The 27,460-nt window shown below is 43.8% G+C and overlaps 1 protein-coding gene across 16 annotated transcripts in view; it reads left to right on the forward strand.

The window, feature by feature from the left end:
• Nucleotides 1-27,460, forward strand: part of EIF4G1 (eukaryotic translation initiation factor 4 gamma 1) — an 88,369-nt gene that overhangs the window by 18,921 nt on the left and 41,988 nt on the right. For 5 of the 16 annotated variants that reach the window (XM_088132376.1, XM_088132382.1, XM_088132383.1 and 2 more), the window contains exons 2-8: nucleotides 2,318-2,426; nucleotides 2,784-2,873; nucleotides 3,312-3,344; nucleotides 7,475-7,495; nucleotides 8,765-8,938; nucleotides 10,950-11,049; nucleotides 17,696-17,796. In XM_088132376.1, the coding sequence (XP_087988502.1) occupies nucleotides 2,352-2,426; nucleotides 2,784-2,873; nucleotides 3,312-3,344; nucleotides 7,475-7,495; nucleotides 8,765-8,938; nucleotides 10,950-11,049; nucleotides 17,696-17,796 (594 nt within the window). In that variant the 5' untranslated portion in view covers nucleotides 2,318-2,351. Of the gene's footprint in view, nucleotides 1-2,317; nucleotides 2,427-2,783; nucleotides 2,874-3,311; nucleotides 3,345-7,474; nucleotides 7,496-8,764; nucleotides 8,939-10,949; nucleotides 11,050-14,392; nucleotides 14,428-17,695; nucleotides 17,797-27,460 lie in introns of those variants that run through there. The other 11 variants (XM_088132379.1, XM_088132380.1, XM_088132381.1 and 8 more) reach the window with 7 other exon arrangements.

Raw genomic sequence — 27,460 nt, forward strand, 5'->3', positions numbered from 1 at the left:
GAAGGGTCAATTACCAACAAGCATCTAGGTCTGTTTGGGTAGAGATGGCTTAGGACAGACTGCTTCCGTGCCTTCCCTGGCTAGATGTCTCTCTCCTCTGCCCCACTTCTTTGCCCCAAAGGTTTTAATCTTGACCATTCTACAGAGTGGCCATGTTGGTGCCTGGTGCCCTGACAGCTGCCTCCCTTATTCTTCTGCTCTGCTCTTTGCACTTTTACGTGTTTATATGCTAGGCTGAGGCTTAATAGGCACTTAAGTGGCTTCTAAATCATCATTTCCTAAGCAGGGACTTGGTAAGGTCAACCAAATCACTTGACTGTATGTATGTATATGTGAGCTTTGTGCCCCACAGGAGTTGGATCCTGAAACTACAGTAGAATGTCCCCTCCTTAATCTCCTAGGGCTATAGGGTGAGAGACAGCCAAGTTTGCCTTTTGATTTAGATCTTTATATCAGGAAAAAGCCTTGCACAGAGCTCCTGTACAGGTGTATCAGGAGCTCCCCTAGATACTAGTCATCACCTCATGCACTGCATTAAATCTGTGAGGCAAAGTCAAGGGAGCCACTGTAAGGTCAGGTTGATGTGGAGGTTCTGCAGCTGCTGTTGAGGTATAAGGTAAATAATGACTTTCGGTTGGTCAACAGCTTAAGTTAGTTGAAGATTTCAGTGAGATGACACCCATGGTGCATAGACTGAAATGCGGAGAAAAGACTTTTTGTGAAAAAGGATTGACTTTCTAATAAGGTGTCTCTCCTCAATTTTGCACATTGATTGGGAGCAGAGCTGGGTCCTTTTAGAACTCTGGCTTAGGTAGGTGGTTCTCAGAATGGTCTTTCCCTGTGGCTGTGGAACATGCAACTGAATGTCCTTTACAATTAAAGAAGACAACCTTAGGTTGTGGTGGTTGCATTTCCGAACCCAGGGTCATGTGGTGATGTCTATCTTTTCACTGGCCCAGGGAAACTGGACTGTGATACTATTTTATCTAAAGACAGACAGATACTATAACGTTCAGAAAATCAGTCTGCTAGGGGTTTGTCCAGGTATTGATATGGGAGTGACTCCTTCACTTGTTTCTCTGAAATTCCTCCTGAGCATCATCTTATGGCTGGTTCAAGGTCTCTTTTGGTGCTACATCAGTAACTCACGTTTTTGGAAAAGGTATATCTGTTGTAGGGCAGAGATAGTTGTAGGTAGAGATAACAGTTTTTAAGTTTTTAAAGTATATGAAAGCAGGAGATAGAGGAAAGAGGAGGTGTTTCAAGTCCTAGCTAGGGTTTAGACCTCCATCTCCCACCCCTTTCAGTTTTACTGCTACAAGTGTGGTGGCTTGATGAGCAGATTCTTCGGACAGCAGTGTCTGTGCTTCATTCCATTCAAGCTAGACTCCTGTCAGTCCTAAAGTCAGTTTTACAAAATTTCAGTAGTACTGTGTACTGAAATCTGTTTCTCTGATTTCAGAGACAAGGAGTCTGTTCTGTAGGTAACATTGTGGAAGTGCAGCCCAACTTCAGGTGAAGGGAAAGTCAACCATATACATCATATTGCCTAAGCACAGATATAGAGGTAGCAAAGGATTATGGGAAAGATTGTAGAGTAGTTCTAGTACAGGAAGTAACTGTGGGCACAAGACAGCATGGAAACAGGATAAGCATTGTATCTCGGGAGCAAAAAGATAATGGTACAGAAGTTCTTCAGAACTTACCATGCCAGAACGTTGCCTTACCCTGCAGGCCTCACTTGGCCACTCTGCTCTGCCTTAATTCCTCCTCTGTTGAGAATTGAATCTGTGTTCAGGGTATATTGTAATATTTGAAATGAGAGCTATATTACTTTCCATATTTGAGCTGAGGTGGGGAAGGCTAGTCTAATTACTTTTTGGGCTGGTCACTCATTTTACCAGTACTGTTTCCATATCAGTTTATGATTTCAGCTGAACTCATACTTTTCATGCACACGTCTTCATACTGTTTGATACATGTTCTTCCTGGTCTGTCTATTACTTTGCTAGTATGATGATGTTTATGTAGACTTTGTCCTTATGCACACATTTTGATTGCACTTTTCCTTAATACACACGATTCTTTTCATTTTTTTTAAGTTGTCAAGTCACAGAATGCTGAAAAGTACAGTTTTCTGTACGCTGTGGAAGGTGCACATGTGGTAAATTGGAATAAAACTCTGGATTTGAGCTGCTCCTACCGATGCTTCCTGTCTTGCATGATGTATCTTGGACCTAGTTTCTCAGCATTTTACCATGTCTGATTCCTTCTGTGTTCATTTTGATGATCCTTCTCTCATTCTCCATCTCTGCAGATAGTAAGGGGATCCTTATGCAGCAACACGTGAAATGAACAAAGCTCCACAGCCCTCAGGAGGAACCCCATCAGCCCCACACCCCTCCCCTTCTCCTGGACTTCCACAGGTAAGGATTCTCCCTCCTAGGCCATCTTGGACCTTCTACCCTGGGCTAGTTCAGAAGAAGTCATTTTTCCCTACTCATGCTCACTTTTTGCTGTTCTACCTTCTCTGGTGGCTTGAGAGGTAGATCATCTACTGCTTGAGTTGTACCAAAACGTACCTTTCTAGAATTCATTTGCCTTTGGCTTATTGGCTTGCTTTTATAGAGGGAGGGTTGACCGACGCCATTTTAATCGCATTTGTGAAGGGCAACGTAGGGTCAGTGCTTTGTATTCCTAAAATACTGCCTCAGATGTGGTTGGAGGTTGGGGCAGCTGCTGTGAAGCTGCTAACCTGCTTCTTCTCTTCTTCCCTCTCCTAGCAGTCAGCATTTCCTCCTGGCCAGGCGGCACCTGTGGTTTTTAACCCAGCGCAAGCTACCCAAATGAATACGCCTTCCCAGCCTCGACCGGTAAGGGGGTGGCGATGACTGCTGGGGCTGCAGCTCTTGGGGCTGCGGGACTCTCTGAGGTGGCAGCCAAACCCTCTCTGATGTGTTGCTAAACAGGTTCTGCAGTGTGGCTCGGGGGTTGCCGGGCACAAGGAGCCCTGCAGGCTGACTCGCTCTGCAGGCGCCACTGACTCAGGAATACATCTGCAGCGTGTGCCGGGTGGGAATGTGGGTTTGGGTGAGCACGATGGAGCCAGCCACGAGGTCAGAGATGTGGTGGAAACTGTCCTCTCCTTGACGGGTAGAGATGGCAGGAAAGGTGGAGAAAAGGACTCAGGGAGGGCGGCTCAGCTGCCCTGAGGACTGAGGAGTCTGGGTGGGAGCAGGGAGTAGAGGTGCCTGTAACTGTCGGTGATGTTCTCCTCTTGTCTCCTTTCCCTGCGCTCTTTCTTGTCTTAGTTTCCAGCAGGGCCTCGTGCTTTACATCAGCAGGTACTAACCTTTCTCCGCTTGCCTCACTGCATGCTGTATGCAATCCTAGGGGGAAGGTGCAGTCCCATCATGGGTTGTGCTTGGACACTGCAGGGAAACTGACCACAGGGCTGGAGGGTGCTGATCACTCGGCTGAGAAGAGTGAAGCCTCCAGTTTAGACTCTGTGCGTCTGCTGTGAACTCCCCTGGCTTGGGTGAGCTGCTTTGCCTCACTCTCAGCTCCCCTGTTTTTAATAGGGAAATAATAATACTGACTATTCTTACCCGGTTGGGATTATGATGACCATAAGAAGCCTTTTGGCCATATCGCCCTAACATTGAGGACCATGTTTAAAAGGGGACCTGATCATTTTGTTGATCACCCAAGCTCTTTAAGCATGTAGAGAGCTTGTTGGGGTGGGGAGAAAGAGCAGGAAGTCCTTATAATCAAAGAACAAAATAAAACCTGAAAAAAGAGAACCTGTGAGGCTTGGGCAGGGATGTAAGAGTCACCTATCTCCTGAGTTTATGACTGACAGGTCAGTTTGACTGCAGTGTCCAAAGCCCAGAAGCTCCCCCCTCCTTCCCTTGTGACTTGCATGGCATCTGACTCATGATGGCTGCTTCTCTGTTACAGTTTCTCATTTTTGGAAAGCTCAACCCCTGCTGTCTTGCTTCCCCATTTGGTGCTCCTACATCCCTTCCCCTCAAATGGACTTCCTGGCCACTCCCAGGGCTGGTTGCAAGACTTTTGCTGGGTGGTTGGCTTTTTCCCTCTCTTCTCCCTCACTCCCATCATTACCTTTTGGTGTGTTGCACGTCGAGAGCCACAGACTTTGTTCTTCATCTTATGTTCTTGGCAGACTGCCTGCTGACTTTTGGAAGGGCTTTGTCCTCCACTGTCCCCACATAGTCACCCCTTCATCCCCACTGGCTATGGTGGCCTCTATTCCTCCATCATATCTGGTTGTCAAAGCCTACTTGGTTGAGAATGAAGGGAGAGGGAGAGACAGGAAATTTCACCCTGTTGCCTTAGGCTAGGACTTGGGAATTGAGCTAGTGTTAACTTAGGCAAGATCTCAGCAGTGAGATTGGAGACTCCATTCCCATGCAATGCAGTGACATGTTCTCCTCAATCTGGCTGGCAGCTGTTTTGTAAAACCCTTAATTTATTTTCCTGACTAATGCCTACTTTGGCATCCTTAAAAGATGCCAGCTGGAAATCCTGACTGAGTTTGTGCTCCTTCCTGCTGGTTTATCTAGGCGTTCAATCCATATATGTTGTCCCTAAACTTCACCAACATGGTGACTGAGGAGGATTGTATCCCCGCTGCCCCAGTTGGGTGATCTGTTTTGTCTGATCAAAACTGCCATTTCTTGAGTTGGCCTTTCCTTCTGGGTGCAGCGTGACATTCAGGAAGAAGCTTTGATCTTCAGCATGAAGCTTCCAAGCCAGATGAAACCTTCAGGTGTTTTTCTTGCTGGTCCATCCAGTCTCTGTGGAGAGATTGGGATATGAATGAGGAAGTCCAGTTCAGATATTATCACTACACTTATCTCAGTGAGTGATCTTAGGAAGCCACCGTTTCTCAGCATCACTCATGCTGGGTGGATGATACTTGCCTAAACCTAATGTAACTACTAGCGAGATAATGCAGTATTTTGAACTCTTGGATGCTTTGTGCATATGCTTCAGAGTCTGTCCCAGCCTGGCATCTCTCCAGGTGTGTTGGATGAAAGACCAGGCTGACTAAGGATTCTGGGAGTTGAAGTCTTAACACACCATCAGAGGGACAAGAACTGGGAAGGAGGGCAGTACTTTTGTCTTTCTTTCAGTTTTTGGAAATGATCAGTTATAAATGCTAATAGTGATCACCTTCCCAGTCTTGCTTAACATGGGATAGTGGTGTTTATTGTTGCCATTCACAGTTGGGCTCTCTTGCCCTTGGAGCTCAAATTGCCTGGATCCCTGCCTCTTGGGATCTGCTTAGAGCTTTCCCTTGGCTAATTCCTGAAGCTGTGATCTGCTTTTGTGCTCTGTGTTGTGATTTGGACATTCTCCCAAAGGTTTGGAAAGGTCAGAGGTAGGTGGCAGTTCTACATATGCTCCTTTAGGATCCTGAGGTTGATTCTTCTTCCTCATACACAGATGTTTCTCCTTTTCATCTTAGTGCCTCTGGAGATTTAGGTACTGAAATTCTGATAAACTGGAAGTCGTTCTTTCTTCTACCAGAAAGGGGTATTCTTCATTCTATTCTGAGAGACACTCCACTCTAAACACTTTAGGTTTTTCTTCCCTCCTCAAGTTTGTTAAGGCATTGCAAGAGGTGTTTATTAAAAAAAAAAACTAGCATTTTTTTACATTCTTATACTGTATCACTCTACTTGCAGCCTGAAAATGTAATAGTCAGTTGAAACTGTAAGCATAATTTAAGTTTTCATATTCTATCAGTGATCTTTGATAAACTGTAGGCTTAGCCAAAATAAACAAATCCCATCACTTCCTTAAGCCGCCGGTATTTTCCCCAGGGTAAAGATCACTTTCTAATGTTTTGCATATAACAGTCTTGAGACCATTAGAAGACATTGTCTCAAACTGTATAAAGACGTTTAAAGGGAGGCCATTTTTTACATAGTACAACAACAGTTTGGAAATTGAATATTTCATTGATTTGGCTACTTCTTTTATTGACTTGTAAGAAGAACCATCATTTAAGGTCATCTTGGGTAGACAGCTTGCATAGAACAAATACCTTTTGTTGGTATGTTATATACCTGAAACTATTTCCCCAGTGCTTGGGGCATTGTACTGCCTCTCTTAAAAAGTATCCTTTAGAAAGTAACCAAGTAAAAATAGGAAATTTGGTTGAGAGAAGAGGAGGGCTTGGTATTTCTCAACATAGATCTCCCCTTGTCCTTTCTATTATTCATAATTACACTGCCCCCCCCACCACAAATATAGCACTGCACTGAATATCCTTTTTCTAAGTAGGCTTTACCATATTAAAAGATACAAATTTGGATGAGCAAAACATTGTATTAGAAAGTATTGGAAGGAACAGGTAGTAGTCTTCATACCTGTTGTAAAACTCTGATTTGTGAGAGAACTTTGAAGACTTCATTTTGTGTTTTTTTAAAATGCCACAGCTCTCAAGGCCATGATCTAGTTAAATAATCCATTTATTTCTGATGCCAGAGGTTGTATGCTGGTTTTTTTTGGCATGCTTTTTAAATGTTTATCTCATGCCTCTCCTACAGAGACTTAGGATGGGTGTTGTATCACCTGTGTGTCTCAAGTTGTTTCTTGATGAAGGGATTTGTTGTAGGTTGTGAGTCCTCCTACAGCGGAAGGTGGCAGCAATATGCTGGGTGCTTTGGAGATTGCACAGTTAAGTTTCTTTGCTGAGCGCTTCCAGATGGATCATTTCAAGCAATAACAATCCGAAAACATTGTACAACTATTGTGTCTTTCCCTCCATGCTGGATTTGTGTGTGTATGTGTATGTGTGGAAAAAATATGGAAGAAATAGTGGGAAAATATGACTGTATTCCAGGATTCTTGGCTAAACAGAAATTATTTCCAACATATCAAGAAAGGACCCCAGGTTGGCCAAAGTCTTTTCTGAGAGGGAGCAGAATAGTTAGTCACCACTGGGAAAAAAGGGGAGAGAAGGAAAGAACAAGGGGCGGGATAGACCTGAAAGTGAGTTGAAATGCAGAGATGGAGGGATTTTAAGAATAAGAATGGACCAAGGGAAGGAAATAGATGCGTGCAGCCCACCAGCTCTGCTGTCCATTAAGGTCTCCAGTGTTGGGTTCAAAGTTTCAGTGATTTCCAGAATTTCTTTGAACCCCTTTCTGGTGGGATTGATATGAGAACAAACAATGCTATCCTGTCTGCATTCCCTGATATTTTCCTTATCACTTTCCTAGGACAAAATTTTGGTGCAAGTTAGCATCCTATTTACCTGCTCTCCCCCCCCCCCCCCATTCCAGTTTCTTTTTCTCATGGCTGCAGTTACTTTCTTGCTGAGTGTTGGGCTCTTCCTAGGTGCCTGGTAACATGTCTAGCTGTAGGTAACTTCTGTCTCTTCTTTCTCTCTTTCCCTTTTCTCCTTGTGTGTGCGTGTGTGTATGTGTGTTGCTAACAGGGCGGATTCAGGTCTCTCCAGGTAATCCCTTTTCTATAATTGTACTCTGGTGGGGGGGGGGCTGAGTGTGAGTGGAAGTACCTTAGTGCCCCTTGTGCTGTAATTATAGTTTGCTATGCTGCTAAAACAGCTGTGTTTTAGCCCATAGGGAGCATGAGATTTGGGTAGAGATTTTCTTTTTCGCCAACGCAATTTTGCATAAAGTTCTGGAAAAGTGGGATGGGTCTGTGAATTCCTGTGATTCATAATGACCTTCCTTTGGTTTCCATGATAATTCTGCACAGCTCTGGCTTCTCCATATACACGTCTTCCACAATTCGTTTTTTTGTCTTCTCCCCCACTCCAGATGTTGCATAACAGCAGTTTTCCCCAACTCACCAAATAGGGATTATAACTCACAGAATTCCATGCAAACTAGGAATTCTTGAAATTGGAGGGCGCCAGGGTAAAGAAGGCTACATTACGTCTCGGGGCTTGTAATGTCAATGTGCCCCTACATCTCTTGAGAGTTACTGATTAGTTGCATGTTAGTTTCCTAGGGTAGCTAACTGAAATGTGGGGAAAGTTGCCTGGGTTTGTAATTTCCTAGCCTTGTCAACTTCTGTTAAACGTAATTTGTAGTTTTCTGGCCCTGTGTTTTTTCAGGGTGGGGGGAGTGGCAAATAATCCTATTTGTAGGATAGATACGTTTACATTATGCCTTTTCACCATATGTCTGTAATCCGGTTTATTTTACAGAATTCAGTCCATTTGGAAAGGGAACTTATGCACATATATCAATGCAGCCCAGGGTAGAGAGTCAGCAGATATAAGCCACAGGTTAAACTGAGCTAATTTTTCCTTTCCCCTTTTCTTTCCCTGCCTCCTGTTCATGACTACAGCAACAGATATTTGTAGTAGGGCCGCTCTTAGAAGTGGAGATCCAGGTGCAACCTATCCTCATTCCTTTAGCTCTCAAAAGCATGTCTTTGGGTAGAGGTCCCATTCCCCTTCTCTCTGAAGACTTGGGCAGAGCGTAGCCCTTTACAAGAATAGCCTCGATTCGAGTCTTTCTCTGCATCCTTCTCAGCTCTAAAAAAGCTTTCTTTAAAGAGCAAGTTGAAGCTTGGTTTGCCCTGAGTTCACCAAAGCTACCAGCAGTGGCTGTTCTTGTATTTTGACCCTGGGCCGATTCCTGCCACACTCAGTCTCAGGAGACCTACGGTGGGGCTAGCATAGGGGAAGCAGCTGGGATTTCTCAGGCCTGGCCTTGCTAACTAAGCACGTCCCTCTCTCCTTTCTCTCTTGAAGCATTTCTACCAGAGCAGGGCCCAGCCTCCGACCAGTGCTTCCCGGGTGCAGAGTAACACGTCGGCTCGGCCTGGCCCACCCACTCATGTATATCCAGCTGCTTCCCAGGTCATGATGATCCCTTCACAGATCTCCTATCCTGCTTCGCAAGGTGCCTACTACATCCCTGGACAGGTGAGGGTTAGATTGGGGCTGTGGCCTTCTTTATTGTGCAGCGGTGGAGAGCTTCCATTGCTTTCCCAAGGGACCTGTGTCTCCTGTAACCCATGTGTAGCTTGCTTTCCCATGGGGTTGGTGTAATATGGCGGGGGAAGTTTCTGGTCTGCTCTCTCGTGTACCTGTTAACAGATAGCATCCCAGTCGTGGCTCCAGCTGCCTGTAACACTATGGTCTTTGTTGTCTGTTGTCTGGGGATAGCCGTGTTTGGTCAAACAAACCCACACCGGTAAATTGTCACATTGCTTATGTATGTAAATGTTTTCAGCAATTGGGGCAGTCAGAAATGTGGTGCTGGCCTTTGTCAGAAGCAACAGAGAAGCATTTGGGATGAGGAGGCAACAGCATGGATTGGGTTTACCTGATGTGACTCAACTCCTACTTACTGAGCTGCTTGTCCAACCCAGCTTGTGGGCTGATTATTTTATTTCCTGGGTTTTAATGGCTCTCACTGTGAGTCAGTAGCAAAGGACAGCTCCTGTGACCTTTCTTTCCTTGTCTGTCCCCAAACCAGTTGGAACAAAATAAATATTTTGCACCATTTCAGGAAATAAGCTTGGCTTGATTTCCGTAACTTGTCCAGGAATGACCGCTAAGGAAGCCTTATGTGAGCTCTTGCAAATGTGCTGCCTCATCTCAATAGTTCACACATGAAAGTGGTTCTGATTGCTTTTGAAGATCAAGATGTAACATGGGCTCTCCTTAAGGTTCTGTCCCAGGCTATTCAGTTGGGGCCAGTTCCTCTAGTTCAGTCACTTAATATATATGAGTGGCATCTTGATCAGCTAAAAAAAAGGAGCTCTTATGTTTTTATAATACAAGTTCTGCAGATGGAAAGCATGATTTTCAAAAAAAGGAGGTCTGCTATGTAAAAGAGAAAGGGAAATACCTCACAGGCGATGCCTTGCGCAATTTGTGGGTTCATCACTGAAAAACCTATTGTGTGGGTTTCGGACTGTTGTATATTGATAATACATATACTTTAATCAATGTGAGATTTTAATGTGATTGATATTCTGCTGTGCTATATCAGCTGCATCTTGAGTCTCTTCCCCTGGATGGTCATCCAGTTTCCTCCCCTGTTATTCTTTGCCTCTTCTGATCTCTAAGTTAGGCCACATTGTCATGTAGCTGTGAGGGGCCTCACCCTAAGTATCGTAAGAGGTGTGTCTAGCAGGTCAAATCTTATGCTGCGAAGGAGATCCTCAGATTGCCTTGTGAGATACCAGAGAATCTCAAGTATGAGCGCCATCTAAGCCTCTCCTTTCAGAGAAAAGGGATTCCAGAACGATGCTTCAATCGTAAATTAATTACCTTTTGTCACTGTGGGCTCCAGGTGTTCCTCCTGCAAAATGAGCAGAGTGGAATAGACTCATCTTCATGACAGCCCTTTGTATTGAAGGCGTTGATTGGTTGTGCAAATGGTACTCATGAGCCAGTGGTTGCTTTTCAGTTGCTGGGAAGAGATTAGTGGTAGGTGGTGCTCACTGAGACTGGTAGGGCAGAGGCTAGTCACCATAAAGATCTGAGGAGGGGAAAGAAATGAGAAGGGAAGCAAACATCCTCTCAGCAAACACTATTGGAAACCTTTGTTGCCAGCTACCATCAGTGAACTCAATGGATAGATGCCATTGGTTATACCAGACAAGGAGTGGGTAAATAAATTGGCTCTGCATGGCTCAAAAAAAGCTAAGGTGGGGAGAAGTATTTCTTAAGCTAGTAAGGAGCTGTGCCATTTCTCTGCAGGTTTTACTCAATCTTTGAATGCCGCAGCTTGAGAAACCTCCCCCTGTAAAATCCCTGGTAGGGTCAACAATCAAAGTTTAGTCTCTGTTTAGTTCTTCTGCGCTGCTGGATCTAATGAACATCCCTGGACCACTTCCCTAACTTCAGTTCAGTTGCTTCATCTTCTGAATGCAGTCTTGAGGGTTCACCTGCTCTATTTCTCCTCTTCTTCTTTCTGACCTAGGGCCGCAACACATATGTTGTTCCGACGCAGCAGTATCCTGTCCAACCTGGTGCCCCCAGCTTTTACCCTGGAGCCAGCCCTACAGAATTTAGCACCTTTGGTAAGTGCATGAACTCATGCCTCTGTATATTGCTTGTGTTTGCCCTAAGATGACCAACCTTTCCAGTGGGAGTTCAAGTTATATGGAAATATATCTGGGATCAGAGGCAGAATTGAGAAATTTTGATGAAACATCGAGCGGAAGCTCTTGGCCCATTATTGGAATTAGCTGCACTGTGAATGTTGATGGCTTCCATTCTGTTTCTGCTTTTGTTCTCATTTTGCAGCTCCATCTCATGTTTTTTCAGTCACCTTTGCAATTTATCCTTGAATAGTGGCTTTGCTCTGATAAGGTATGACTGTTGATTTATTTTGTTCTCAGTTAAACAATTAAGGATAATACTTGGAAAGACATACAGAGACCATGGCCAGGAAAACCTGGAGTGGGGAGAGGAAAATTTGCTGGTAGGAGAGAAGATTGGTTTGACTGAGCCCTTGAAGAGAAAATAAAGTTAAGGTTCAATTATGAAAAGCCTTCAGCTAAGGACTTCTAGATTTCCACGTTATCAAATAACAAAAATGGCCTTAAGTTGAATTTGATTCCTGGACACCACACCATGCATTGCGGAAGCGGTTACCTTCGCTTTTTTCCAGAGTAGCTTTTTTCAGCTTTGCATTCTAGCCACTCATCCTGTAATTCCCAGGTAGTCCTCCGTCCCAGTATTAATCAGAGATACCCTTGCTTGGCTTCAGGGATCAGCCAAGATTGGCTTGGTACTGCCACCCAATGAGTCTTTGATTGCAATGTGTATTGAAATTGTAAGATTTATTTGGAGTCTGATTCAAAACAGCCTCTGCTTCTGTTACATTTTTCGTGTGTCTATATATCTTTTCCCCCAACTGTTCTTCTCTCTCATTTTATTCCATTCCATGCTTTTTCTTACTCTCCCTGGAAGAGCCAGGAGTGTGTTGTCACTTGGGTGATGTTGAGCAATAACTGTTTCAGAAGAGCCAGGCAAATCTCACTTCACTCACTTTTTGTTAGAAACCGTAGCACCTATAGCCTTCCTGTTGTTTAATTTAGCTCTTTGGTTTCCCCAAAGACTAGAAATGTGCTCCTTTAACTCAGAAAAGGAAAATGTTCAAAATATCGTACAAGATTTCTAGCAACACATTGACCATGCATGTTTCTCGAGAGTTGTGGTAATTATTTTCAAGTATAGACCAAGAGGAGAAGAGAACGATAAGGAAAGCTGGAGTGGTACAGAAGTACTCGGTAAATGTAATTGCAAAGAAATAAGATTTCATTCCATTTTCTGGAGGGGATGGAAATTGTAGGCTGTAAGAGAAGGGTTCTAGGGGAAAGATGGAAATATACAACTGTTCCAAACTGAACACATGCTGAGTTTGAACCCTGCCTTTGGGAATATTGGGAATGCAAAACAAGCTCTTCCTTAATTTTCATTCTAGGACCACAAAAATAGGTAGAGTTGGTGGTGCATGGTGAATATACCTACTACTCAGCCTCCAACAGAATTGGTCAAGGGGATGATTTTTTAAAATTTAAATTTGCATACCAAACAATGGAAGGAGGAACTAAGTGGAAAGAAACGTGCCTTTTCTAACCCTGTCCCTGTTTTTTCCTAAGTGAGGAAGTTTCTTTTCATCAAGGAACGAAAGTTGTACTAGCAGGAAGGTGAGAGGTTGGAAGGGGAGGGGAAAGTGCTAGCAACTAGGGAACATAAAGGGAGATTAAGTGTTTGCTGAGCTGGCAAATGTGTGAACCTGTTCTGTACCTATCAAACTCTAGGTGAGTCATTGGACTGAAGGCCCATCATGGAAATGTGGGATGTCAGACTACCTGCATCATGGAAAACTGGCTTCCAACCTAGCCTTGCTTCTGATGCATTGATAGTTCTGATATTTCAGGGTTTTCAGTTGCTTCACTTTGGGCTGTTTGTGGAAAAATCTTCTGAATACTTGCCCACAGCCTGACCATATGGCAAAACAATGGCTAGGCTGAGAGTGTGTAGAGAAGTCTCGCCCTCAGATATCTCAACAACCTTCATGGGCCTTCATAGTGGTGCACTCTAGACTTGCATAGGATGCTGTCTTCTGTCAAGTCCGACCCATTGACCTGGGTCTGACCCAGGTGCTCATCATGGACTGGTAGAAATTCTCCAGGGTTTCAGGCAGGATTTTCTAGCGCTAGCCAGATAGGTTGGGAATTATATCTGGGTTCCTCTGCAGGCAAAGCAGAACTGTGTATCCTCCCCAAGGTGGCCTTTACAAGATAGAGCATACAGTATACATCAAAGTAAATATACAGATCTTGTGGAATGGCAGAACCCTGAAAATCTGTGAGCTACAGTAAGCTGATTTGGGTTGTCCCGTTGCTCCATCAGTTCTGCTTTTTTGTTCAGTACCAACTCTGCGGTAAAACCTAAAGGTTCCTTTAATTAATTAGGCAACCTTTTTTTTTCTGCTTCCCCCTCCACCCGTCCATAGTTTGTTCCAGACCCCTTCTGGACCAGCAGTTTTTTTTAGTGATTGTTAGAACATTAAAACGTAGAGATTTCTGGAAAGCTCCTAATGGTGGTAACTAAGATTTATACCTTGGCACCTTTGATATTACAAAAATGTGTCTTTTAGGGTGTTTTTGAAGCCCGACATCTCTTGGAATGTTGGTAGAATTGTGTGACTTGGTAGATGGCAAAATGAGATCAGATGATCATTTTGCAAGAGATCACACGGAAACAAATGAAAATTCTGCACAACTTCCTTCAACGTGCATTCTTTCTCAGTACTTAGTCTGCATATTTCTAGCCCTTTTTTCAGTCCCCTTCCCAAATGTGTTCGCAGAGTGGATCTTTCCTGGATCACGTGTTCAGAAAAGCTGAAAACTCTGGCCTCATATTCATGGGCCTCCTTCCCCCTTCTCTTTCTTTCTGGTGGGACTAGTTTAATGTTTAACTAACCTACCAAATACTGGACAGACTTTAGCCCCTGCTTGCTTGTCTGAGCTACAGTAGCAGAGAAACCAAAGGTGGGATTTGGGCAACTCCTGATCCAGTTACACCTTTAATCTCTTTTAGGAGCTGTTTGAGGGTCAGTGAACATACATGCATTCACGGAACAGGAACTGGCATATTCAGAATGGTTGCTCTTGGAATTCACGCTTTTCCTCACCTGTCCTGGACCTGATATTTCTCCAACACTCTTTGGTTCCTGAGTTGTTTGCAGTTTGGATTCTTCTCCCCACATGATGCTCACATGCTCACTGACAGCTATTCCTATATTTAGCCTGGACCTGTCCCAGCAGCTCCTGTAGGCTCAGAAATGTGAGCTGAGGCCCCTATCCCATCCACATTTCTGCATGTCACTGTCTTTACTAGTGCGACAGTGGGAAAAAGCGTCAGCTTGTACCCCTTACCAAAAGGTAGGTATGTTTGGCCCTTTGGTGGAAGGCTGTATTGCCAGCAGGTGGGCTGAGTCTGACCCTTAATGTGGGCCTCTCGGGGGTTGACTTACAAGGGTTTCTAGCAGTGGGGTCTTCTGAAGAGAGAGGGGCAGGTTTGAAATCCGGAAATGATGCCCATGTCTCTCTTAAGATTGGCAGAGTAAGATGGCAATCCCTGTTTTTCCCTGCATGGGGCTGAATTGGCAGGAGAAGGTGAACTTGGTGGTCTTTCTCACCTCCATCCAGCTCCTTAAAGGACTGGTGCAGGCTGGACAAAACTCATTTCCCACGGTGGCAGCTGAGGGGTCCTGATGGTTGGCTGAGCTGCTGCAGCATCGGAGATGGCTGTCATCAGTGTGTTCTACTGCACTCGCTCCCCACCCATAAAGTTTATTAGGCCAGATGACTCAGCATAGCCTGTGTGCTGCCTCCATGTGCTCAAAACAGGCTAGACCAGTCAGTGCAGCAGCTTGGAGGAGTTTCCCCCACCCTTTGTCAGAAGGATGCAGTCTGGCTGTGAGACTGTGGCTGAGGAATTTCTGTAGCACTTAGGGCATTGGGTGGCAAATTTCTGAACACTAGAGAGATGCCCAGAAAGCTGCTTGAACAGGCTTTTTGTGCAGTGTGTCTTCTTTAAAAGAATGCTCGTGTCCCCACTTTTCAATTTGAAATCAAAGAGTGGCTTTAGTTGGAATTCCTAAAAATCCAAATATTAACCAGCTTTACACTACTTTAGCCATGGTTATAAGGCGATATAAAATGATACTCCTGTCTTGGCATTGCTCTTCTCTTTCCAGGCTTTATTTTCAGAAAGCGGATGGTTGTATGAGGTTCAGTGGGCAGCCCTCACTATAGAAGTGTGCATAGAAAAGGCGGCAAATGGAATAGACAGCCAGGTGCCTTTGACATGTTTTGGACTTCACCAGCTCTAATCCACAGGGCTGGTGACAAGGAATTGTGGGAGTTGTAGGCCAAAACACTGGAAGTCCTCAAGATGCCTACCACTGATCTGGCAGATGTAGCACTGAGAATTTAGGCACATCTCTACCCTGTATTATGGAGCCACAAGATCATCTAATGCCTCAGTTGAGAAGCTGGGTATCCCTTCATCTCACCTTTCTCATTTCATGGCCTTTTCATTGTTGTGATAAAGCTCTGATCAAAGTGTTATCCGGTTTTGTGGTAGTCTCCATCGCCAAGAGGACAGGTTGCTACATCTGAGTATTATCGTTCGAGGTCTTTTTGTGTATCCTCTTCTGTTCATTCCCATTTCAGAAGTCAGCCAGGCTGAAATGTTGGCTTCCATTGTTTTCCTCATTTACAGGTGAGGTATGTGATAGAACAGCTGGGGAAAGCACATACTAGTCTTCCTTCTTCCCCAAAACCTGATTTCCTTCAGATGTTTGGGCTTCATCTCTCATACCTGGAAGGAACCTGGTTGAGGTGTGTTTCCATATTAGCTCTCCTTGATGCTTTTCAGAATACATTGGGGTTCGATGGATCAGAGTATGAATTCTGCTTTTTGCCAAGGATGTCGCTTTGTTAGTAAGTTGAGAGCAGCAGAAGAAAGTACATGTTAAAAAAAATATGTGTAATGAATGCATGGAATTTTCAGCCGTAAGGTGTGGTAAGGACCAGTGGCTTGAAAGGAGTTTAGTTGAAATTTGTGATGAAGGATTGATTCTGTCAGCAGTTTCAAGTGGTAGTCATTACATGATTTCTCAGATTAGAATCAGGATGCCACCAAATGCCAACTAGTGGAGAGCAAGCTTGGAGGACAGCTGTAACATTCATGTTGTATATATGATCCCCCTAGAGGTTCCTGGGTGGTTCCTGTGAATGAGTTGGATCGTTAGTCTGAAAAGCAGAACTTTGCTTGTATTCTTATGTGCAGATTAATGGCTATATAACTTATCATAAACTAATGTAGAGGAAGACTTGGTGATTTCTAAGACTTACCCTTCCAGACCTAAAGTCTTTCAAGATATCCTATTGCTCGTACAAACATGGCAAGATTAGGTATGTTACTTGATCACAGTGCCCATTATCCCCAACCAACATGCCCAGTGGATGAGAATGTGAGAGTTGCAATCCAAAATTTCTGAAGGCACTGAGGAAAGTTTCTGAAAAGATTAGGATTCTTGCATAGAATGAAGAAGACATAGAACACATATGTTCCCAGAGCTTCTTCCTGTGTTCTAGTTCTGTCAGTTTTCTCTTGTAGGGCTTCAGATTTGAAACTCATTTGCTGAAGAAAAGTACTGAGCTGAATGTAATAGGCCTGAAAAGAAAATGACCATGGCACTTGAAAAATGGCTGGCGGTGTAGATGCATTGAACTACTGCTGGTTTCTGTATTGGTTTTCTTACTTTTTTTTTGCCTTGGGTTCAGAAAAGAAATTGGGTCCACTCTGCTTATTTGGCTGGTTTGGAAAAGAAGTGGGTGCAGAGCTGAGAAGATGGCCCAGAACATCCTTCCAGATGATAGCCATTGTACACTTTATTCTTCCTCCATGTCTCCAAATGAGTTTGCAAGTTTAACTACCACCCAACTTTGCTGTCAAACATACCTTGACTTGAGTTGGGACAGGGTGTGGCAGCTTCAAATGAGGTGTTACCCCAAGTGGGGAAGTGGGGTGGCTCAAGGATGCTCAGTACCAGAAGAGAAGAATGCTGAGACATTCTTTGTTTTGACTTGTTGGGTCAGGTTTTTGACATTCCTGACTAATACCAGAGATGAACATGTTCCCCTGCTTCAACTAGGACCTTCCATAATTTATAAGCCAGGATTGTTCGAGGAAGTGTTGTGTGGTGTGAATGTGTGCAGGGCAGCAGCTGTCAACCTTTCCAGGAATAATCACACAATTTTGCACGATGCTAGAGATGCGTTCCTCCCCACTTTCGTTTCAAAATAGCTGAAAAGAAGTTGTGACCTTTCTTCTCATCCCGAAATCATGCATGATTTTGGCATGCTTGCCCGAGATCTCGTGAGATTTGGCAATCTTGAGAGATTTTAGCCACTTAAAAAAACAGTAATTTTTGTGAGTCTCAGAGATGACATGCCTTCTCTTGTATGGGAGGCTGAGCAGTGGTTTGATTACACTAACTGAGAGGTAACTTTATACCCTGCAGTTTTTCTTTATAAACTTTAGAGATGCTAGAGACTCTCAGAACCCAGCCTGCTTATATGATTTGCCCCCTTAGGGTCCTGGGATTGCAATAACTTAATTTCCTCTTTTCTCCCTCAGCTGGTGCATATTATCCTGCGCAGAATGTGCAACAGTTCCCAACTTCCCAAGTCATGATGAATCCACAGCCACCGATCCCACCAAAGCGAGAGCGCAAGACAGTAAGAAAGGAGGGGGTGGCAACTGGGTGGGGCCGTAACATTTCCATTGTTTAGACCTCCTTGGTTGGTTGGTTGGTTGGTTGATCCCTCTCACATCCCCTACCTTTACCTTACTTTGCTTCTTGGTGTTTGCTGTTTTATTTATAAGATTTATGCCCTGCTTTTCAAATGAATATTGTATCAAAAGTTTTAAAATACTGATTCAAATTGACAATAAATTAAATACTAAAATAAGAAAAATGAACTGAGAAGGTCTCAGACCTTCTGGTTGCCAAGATCCTAGAAATGTCAGGCTGTCATTTAAAATTCAAATATCTTGATACCTGTATCAAATATATCTATATTGGTGTTATAAGATTCTAGTGGAAGTAACTCAAACAAGAGAGTGGCATAAAATTATTAGTACTAAGGTTTATATCCTACCTTTCTAAGCTCAAGGTAGTTCAATTGAGAATCTGCCTTAATTTTCACACAACTGTCCAATAAGGTAGGTTGGGCTGGGAGAGTGTGATGAGTTCAGAGGTACCCAGACAGATCCATGTGCTATGCAGTTGCATACCCCACAGCATTGCCTAGCAATAAATCTATTGATGTCCATAGTTCTTGCTGTTAAGCAAATGTGCAGAATTGATATTTTCATTTTCAAGTGAGCCACAGCCTAGAGTTCTGAATAGCTTTTGTAAAAAATACTGATACTGATTCTGGGACCAATACAATGTAAAGTACATGTAGCTATTTCTGTATGGAGTTTAATGATGAGTTGGATTCCTAAAAACAAAGTACTGAAAGAATCATGGCTCAGTGGGAAACCCATATTTTACATATGGGAAGATCCTGCACCTCCAATTGAAAATATTTCAGCTAATTGCCCCTCAACAAAACTTCTGCTGACACTCTTACAGCAGTGTTTCTCAACCTTAGCAACTTTAGGCCATGTGAACTTCAACTCCCAGAATTCCCCAGCCAGAATTCTGGGAGTTGAAGTCCACACATCTTAAAGTTGCTGAGATTGAAAAACACTGCCTTATATATAGCATCTTTGATGATGATGAATTGTATCAGATTAGCGAGAATAGTGTCCTAATTGTGATAGTGTTGTAATGGACTGCATGATTGCTGGTGAACTGAAGCTCAGTCCAGACCAGAAGGAGGCTCTGCTAGTGGATGGTTTATGGGCTGCGTGAACGTGCTTTGGAAGGATCAGGTTAACAGCTTGAGGCTGGGAGGCCTGAAGCCCACATGGCCAGAAGTAAACAGTGTAAGACCAGATGAAACTGTTAACAAAACACTGTGCAAATGCTCTCAGCATCTAAGGCTGAGAAACAAGCAGCAAGAACTCCATTAGTGTGGAAGGGAAGAAGAAAGAGACCCAGGATTTAAATCCTGGAGCTCACAGGTAATTATGGCTAGGGTTCCTGTATTCTGTAGTAGCTGATCTTTGCAGCTGTACAATCTGCCTTTGCATCTGCAAGAAAAGCAACTAGCACTTTAAATGCATTGAAGACCTAAGTAACCTGCTCCCTCTCTTCTTTGTAATTGTAATAAACAAGAGTTTAAGTAGGAAGTTTATTACAGTGAAATCTCGCTTTATCAGACCTCAGTATAAGACACCTTGAATGCCATGTGCCAAATTTGTGCAGCAATTTTATGTCATTGGCATAAAGGCATCATTACATGAATTGAATTGTTTGCATGATATCACACAAATGATCTAAATTGACACCAATGATGTCATTTGTGTCATGTGCATAATGATGTCAGTACTGCAGGGTTGTCATTCTGATTTAACGGACAGTTGGAAATAATGGTCACCCTCTTGCCCCACTTGGTCCCTTAAATTAAACTTTCATTTATAGTTCTTTCCAGGTATGTCAGAAACCTAATATCCTCCAGAACGTGTCATTCATTCTCTGGATCACACCAATCCAGCTTTTCCGGGGTGGTCCAGCAGACTTTAATCCCCTGAATGAAACTGTTGGACAACCTCTAAAACAGCCAGTTTGGCATATTCTAGATGTAGAACTGGAACTGTTCGTAGAAGGCCAGCTTCTGCAAATCCTGGTTCTTTCCCTTGGGATTAGGGAAATATAACCTAATGTGCTTTAAGAAGGTGCTGTTCCCAGTCTTGTACAACAGGTACAGTGGGCTCTATTCCCAGCTATGTAGGAAAAGTTTAGCGTGGTAAACTGTTCCTTGTCTTTTGGAAGATTCCAGACATGGATTTAGCAGGAGAAGCAGGCCCCGCCCTGTGTGTGTTTGTGTACATGCTGTTCGAGGGGAGTGTGGCAAGATGGGTCAGAGTTCAGCAAGGTGCAAGAGTCCAGAATGTGGCACAGTGCAGTACTGAACATCAGTGATGGGAGCAGGCTGGAACTTTGCACAGAGAAAGGCTGTTTGAATGCAAGCCTGCTTGTCTTTAAGGCCTGAATCCTGCAATATTTCTACGGAAGTTGCTCTCATGCCACGTGATTTAGGTCCCTGTTGTCTTGGTAGCGCTGGAGAAGAAGAATCAGGTGAGATAAGTAAATAGTTGGTAGTTTTTCTTTGCAAAGGAAAAGGCCTGGCACAATCCCCACTGGGGGAACCACTTCCCGTACGTTCCTCCCTTTGCTTTCCCCCTCCTTTGCTTTCAGCTTGAGTAGAAGAGCCAAGAGACAGAGTCTTCTTGTTAGCAGCACCCTCAACACAAATCTTGCTCCCCAGTCTTAGTGAGGGAGGCTGCATTTGTATTTCCGCTGGTAAACGAATGTTAAAAACCATTTTCATAGCATTTGAAAAGTACGACTTTTGCAACCTTTTTGGTGGTGAACTCATTCTAGCTCTGGTTTTAGGCTGGCTTTTTCTAACGTCCCGCTCACAGTTTTGTAGTAAGTTTTGCGAGTGTCTTATTCCTCTTTGGAAGCCTGATTTGTTTTAAGGTGCATTCATAAGAACTCTGCAGTTAAGAAGTGGGATAGAAACTTTGAAGTGAGCTCCACTCAGAATACAGCTGCCATAAACGAAGTGCCACTAGTGGGCTTTGGGCCATGTTGGAACTGATCACATATCAAAAACAATATTTTAGAGTTATCCCTTCTTTGTTCAGATGATAACATTTTCCAGGAATAAGATCTCATAGAATAATTGGGCTGGGAAGCACAGATATCATACTCCTAAAGTATGGTTTTCTCTTGGTTCAAGAGTTGAAAATCTGTGGTTCTCATCCCGTGTGACGTACAGCGCTGTGTGGAGGTGGGTTGGGAGTTTTCAGGATACTGTCCATAGATGCTACTGGTCTTTGGAGATAGCTAGGGATTGAAATCAAGCCTTTTGTTTTATTAACCTCTGAATGTTTTATAGCTGGTAAAACCATGTGATATAACGGAGAGATTTGTAAACAAGGGAGGATTCTAAAAGAGTAAATTCCTTTCCAGTGTGCAGAGATTACTTCTGTGCTGTGAAACACAGAATTAATAAGCAGCTTTTATTTAAACCTATTCCTTTAGAACATGGGTTCTTAAAGCACGGGTTGGAACTCCCTGGGGGTTAAATCTTTTTCTTTTTAAGAACAGCAGCTGCTCAGGCTTGTACAGAGACAGTGTGCCATCCGAACTTCCTAGACTTTGCTCTTCCTTCCTTTTAGCTTTTGCAAGCCTGCAGTTGGTACTTGAGTGCAAACTTTCAGAACCATATTTATTTCTTGTCCAAACCTAGTATCAATTAAATATTACGTTTTAGGAGCAGGGATAGGGCTTCACGCAAATTCATTTGTTATTTTAGAAGGTTGCAGTACTGCAGGGTTTGAGAACCATTGCTTTAGACCAGTGTTTCTCAACCTTGGCAACTTTAAGCTGTGTGGACCAACTCCCAGAATTCCCCAGCCAGCATGCTGCCATAAATGCTGGCTGGGGAATTCTGGGAGTTGAAGTCCACATGACTTAAAGTTGCCCAAGGTGAAAAACACTGCTTTAGACTGAGAAAACTGGTTAGCATTCGAACCATTGCCCTTCAGAAGAGTTGGATTTCAGCTCCCCTATTTTACTAACCTGAAAACACTATAAGGGTCTCAGGTGGAGAAGAGGGAGGCTTCTCTGTGGTCATGTAAATTATAGCTGTAGCGCATTGGGTGGACTGACTGTATCATCATTTAGATGAAACCAAGCCCTCTGCACTGCCTGCAAAAACGCAGTCATAGGGCCAAGAGAGAGTCATTCTGCTGTAAAATCCTGTTTAGAAGCCAATTAAAACTGTGCTGAGAACACCAATAATTGTTTTAGTTGTTGTACGCCGCCCAGAGTCGCTTTGTGTGAGATGGGCAGCTATATAAATGTGATTGATTGATTGATTGATTGATTGATTGATTGATTGATAGGTAGGAAGGAAGGAAGGAAGGTAGGTAGGTAGATAGATAGATAGATAGATAGATAGATAGATAGATAGATAGATAGATAGATAGATACTTGTGCAAAGCAAACACCGATAACTACTTGTGCACAAGTGGTGCATCCTCTGGGAATCATGGCTGTATCAGGAAGGGTGTGGAAACGCCTTGCTGTGGGGACAGTAGCAGCTGTGGGTCTTGTGACTCTGTTTCCCTGGCAGTGCACTCATCACAAAAGTTGCCTCTTTGGGGTATGTGGCAAATGCCTCAGTTCTAAGACCTTGTCTGAAGCGCTACTCATTGGAGCAGCTTCTTTCAAATTGACCCTGGACAGCCCAGTGCCTTCCCCAAAGAATCTCCATTAGGAACCTGAGTCAATGGCTGGTAGATTTTGCTGCAAGATAGCTTGTGAAGCACAGCCCATCTTTGCGTAAAAGAGGAGAGTGGGGGTGTCCCTGGCTGGACATGCTAAGTTCTCCTAGTAACAGTGTTGTTTTGTGTCCCACATTCCCCCCAGTTTTCCTCACAACAACCCTATAGGGCAGGCTGGGCTGAGAAAGAGTGACTGGCTCAGAGTCATGCAGCGATTGAATATGCAGAGCTAGGCACATGGGCTGTTGCCTCCTCTGGTTTTAGTTTCACCTGCTAATGGTTTGAACGTCTTTAGGGCTGCTGTGGGTTCATGGTATAGCTGTTGCAATTTGCCTTTAGCACTAAAATCCAATTTAAACAATTTATAATGCATCGTATTCAGATGGCACGAGCTGTTTCCAGCACCCCCCGCACCCTCCCCAACCTGTGCTGCACCCTCACGCATCCTTCCTGACCCTCACTGCACCTCTTGGGCACCCCTCCCCACACTCTCCCCGTCCCTCGCCGCACCTTGCTCCCTCCCCCACCCAGCAGCAGCCACTTATCTGCCTGCTGGCCTTGGGCTTGCAACTTCCTGCCAGCTTCCCCACTGACTTTGCTTGTGGGAAGCTGGCAGGGAGCATTGGAAATGACAGTCATGTGACCGCAGCTGACCACAGCAGTGTAGCGGCTCTTAAGTGGCCATAACTTTGCCAAATTTCAGTCCCACAGGAGTCATGGGTCCAAGATTTTGGATGCATTCGGTAAGTTAGCCCATTGGAGGTACCTTGGTTCAAAAATTGTCCTACAACGCACTGTTTTCCAGTTGAGGGTTACAAACAGACCCAAGAGTTTTTAGTAGTATATAGATTATGTGCTGAAAGCAGGCCTGACAGTAATGATTACACAAGATGCTTAACTCAGTGCTGTCTTTACAAAGGTGATACAATCTTGAGTGTCTGGTTTGAGTGATTTTTAAAAAAATAATAATGGAACAGGGCAAGGCTAGCATCTCTTTAGCATGCTGGTGCGATTCCCGAGGGTTGTGTTGGACTCTTTGAATGACTACAGTAGTTGAGTCTGATCTTGCATGACCGTGGTCACTCAGACACCTCACCTGAGCAGTTGAAGGCCTACTGGCTGCCTGTACATCATTCACCTTGAGCGTGGTGAGCCTGAATCTTGTTTTGCTTTATGGTGTAATGCAGTGTTTCTCAACCTCAGCAACATTAAGATGTGTGGACTTCAATTTCCAGAATGCTGGCTGGGGGAAAGCTGAGAGTTGAAGTCCACACATCTTAACGTGGCTGAGGTTGAGAAACGCTGCTGTAACGTATTGTGCAAACCTAGAAAAGGGGCTGATGCACTAACTGGCTTAAGTAGATTATGGGAATGCAGCTATTGCATGCCAGGGTTGCCATGTATTTGGAGATAAATCTTTCTTCATCATAAATAAAAAACTGTTGGGTAAGAACAAAGCCAGCCTGGTTCAGCATCTTGTTCCTGCAGTGGCCAACTGGGAAATAGTACAGGTCACGCGTTGTGTCTTTGGTCAATGTAGAGGCATCATGACCAGTGAACCCTGCATATTTTCCTTATTCCCTCTGAAAGCCACCCTAATTGATGACCATCTTACCACACACGTATCACTTTAGAAGGAATCTTTAGGCTCTGTCCACACCGTGTGCACACTGGTTGAGTTGGGCGGCCTTATAAATCAAATAAATTAATGCTTAAATAGGTCTGGTAAAAATCCAACATCTGTAGGCATGCATGCCATGCAAACTAAAGATCACTCCTCCTTTTTTTTTTTTTTTAAGCTGCAGGCTGGCATCCTGCACTTGGTCAGCCATTTTTGTTGCAGCAAAATGTAAGCTTTGAAACATTTTTGATTGTAAGCTACCGTGGCCCTGTTAAACCATCTGCCACTAAAGGGCTGTCACTTGGCAAAGCTCCAATTTCTAAGCCTTTGCAGGGAGACAGAATGCTGTAATTTCAGTTCCGCCCCTTGGAACAGCCTAGTGATGGGTGTATACATAAGCACAGTTGCAAGACCTGAGCTTCTTAAAAAGGATTTGAGTAATTCTTGCTTCAAATCTACCCTAAGTTCACTGGTGAACTACTGAATTCCACTTAACCCTCCGTGAAAATGCTTATCAGGCTGGCTTTAAAACTGCAACATGTTTCTAACTGTATTTAGTCCCCTGTTTTGTTTTATGGAAGAGGTGGCTCCCAGAATCTCACTTGTGGTTCCTGAGATTATTCTCTTAAAATTTTGATGATCAGTGATTGAATTTTAATGAGATGGTTTTTTCCCATTCTCTGAAGATAAAAGTTAAAATGTGGGGTGGGAGGCCTCACCTCTATCCCCCACAGCATCAAAAAAGAAGCCATTTGAAGTAAAACAGGTTTTGCCTCTGTGGCTGTTCAACAGATCAGAAAGTGATGGAGCACCTCCCTGACACTTCACAAATTGCCTGCCCCTATTTTAAGGACAAGATAAAAATGGATACACCAAGTTTGCTGGAAAATACATTAACCTGCAATACAATATGGAAAATAAATTCAGAACCACAAAGTGAACACAAAACCAGTCGACAGAGCTGAATCTTCTTAAAAGGCTGTAGAAAATAACAAGTTCATTGCCTGGTACCGAGAAAGAAATGCAGGTGTCCAGCCCTTCCCTTTAGGGAGAGTGTTCCACCAGTCATCCTCCCATCCCTGCTGGCATTTTATAAATGTGTATTATGGACAGGATCATAGACTAGATTGTGGTATTGTTGAAGAAATAGGGAAAACTATCTTTCTTAGTCTTTAGCAGATACTTTGAACATTTGAAGCTTCTCCATTATGTTGTCTTAAATAGCTTGCCCTTGTTTGAAGTCAGTACAGGTAGTCCTTGCTTACCAACCACTTATTCAGCAACTGTTCATAGTCGTGATGATGCCGAACGAGTGGTACTTAACGACCAATCCTCAAAGTTCTGGCCATCACACCACCCCATGGTCACGTGACTGTAATTCAGGCGCTTGGCAACCAGAAGGACAGTTCCAGCATCCCATGGTCACTTGATCACCATTTGCGACTTTCCCTGCTGGCTTCCCGTAAACAAAGTTAATGGGAAGGACACAAGTCACTCTGGTAAGTCCCTCTCCTGGCATTCCTGTGCACCGTGCTGCACCCTCCTTCCCTTGGCCTCCCTGTGGTCGTGCCAACCCGCACCCCACTTAATGACCCGCACATCTTGGGGTTACAGTACAACCAGGACTGCCTGGATTGCAGTCACTAAGTGATGCAGTCATGTGACGTTGCACTTTACGACTGCATTGTTTAGTGACAGCCATCCCAGTCCCAGTTGTCACAACTCGAGGACTACCTGTACATGATACAGTCCAGTCTGTGTGTACTTTCACTCATATTTTCGCTCTCCTTTTTAAAATGTGTTGTTGGGTCAATTTTACAATTCTCACCATAGAGACTTTCCTTTCAAGTGAGAAAAATACTGTCATAACCCCTTCAACCTTACCTGCTATTGCCCAATATGATCTGGAATAGCACATGGCAGTGTTGTATAAGGAAAACTGTCCAAGGAGTGCCACTAAGCACATTTTCTCTGTGGGTGGGAACATGGGCTAATTAATTAATTAAAATTAATGCTAACCCTGTGTTGAACAGAGCCTGTGGATTGTCCTGAGAGTACAGGCACTCTGGGTGGGTTTCAGAATGTCCTGTTCTTTCAGAGGGGGATTTTGACCAAATCAGTCCATTTCTGTCTCATTCGGGGAACTGCATGTTCTGCTGTGAAAATATTTACTGGTTTGCACACAGCCCTGTCATTGTGTGTATCCTATGCGTGTCCCCAAGAAATGTATGTTTATAATTCTAACAGAGGCAAGGGACATACAAGGAGTGAATGGGATGGCAGAACCAGTGCAGCTATCTGTCAGCTTCATTTTCAGGTGAACATGAAGCTTCCTGTTTTTGAAGCAAGAGAAAGGTGAACCTGCTCCCGAGGCTAGAGAAATCCTTCAGCATGCCTAACAGGGTTGCAGACTTTTATACTCTTCATTAGAAGAAAGGATTGGTGAGAGCCAGTTAGGTCTAGTGGTGAAGGCACCAGGCTAGAAACCAGGAGACGGTGAGTTCTAGTCCCACCTTAGGCATGAACGCCAGCTGGATGATTTGGGCCAGTCACTCTCTCTCAGCCCATGATGTCAGGCTCGGGCAACAAGCCGGTTGGTAAATTCCTGTCACAACTAATGAATCAACGTTTGGTTGATCCGAAAAAAAGTAGACTCTGCACCTGTGGGAAAAATGCTAGGAAGGAAAAAAAAAATAGAAGAAAAGATTGGTACAGACAATTTTACTGTCCCAGAGGAGAGTCCTAAATTGTTCCTCTGTTTCCACATGAGCTGAAAATGTCATGCTACTCACTTAGTGGACTAGGCAGATTTTCTTCCCCAGAGTTGTGCACAAAGTGGTCTTGCCCCAGATCTGACTTGGACTCGATCAGGTCCAGCCCATCAGCTTGAAATACAAATGCTGAAACTTTTTCAGAGCAAAAAATGGTTGCCAAATTCTGACTTCCCCAGCCTGACATCCTCTCAGAAATGTTCCAAGTCCAACTCCCAGAATTTCCTAGATACCAGATTATGGAAGGCTGTCTTACAGTAGCTGGGGTCCCATAAAACTGTTTGCTTACTGAATGAATGCCATCTTCTGGATTCTTACAATACATTGAACCACAAACTAACTGAGGGCTAAGTTTGCAAAACACACTAAGCCATGGAATATCTAACAAAGATTAATACAAGCTTAGCAGGTTGTGTGAATGCAACCACAACATTTTTATCAAGATCAGTGTATTGTAGGAATCCTGCCATTCACTGGTACAGCTTTCTAAGACTCAGGCGGAATTTTTTCTCTTCACTAACAGTAATGTATATTTTCCAG

This window comes from Python bivittatus, unplaced genomic scaffold (assembly GCF_059951505.1).
Source record: "Python bivittatus isolate LINGU-HERP-01145 unplaced genomic scaffold, Pbiv_v1 ctg000980_np1212, whole genome shotgun sequence".
NCBI classification, from domain to species: Eukaryota; Metazoa; Chordata; class Lepidosauria; order Squamata; family Pythonidae; genus Python; species Python bivittatus.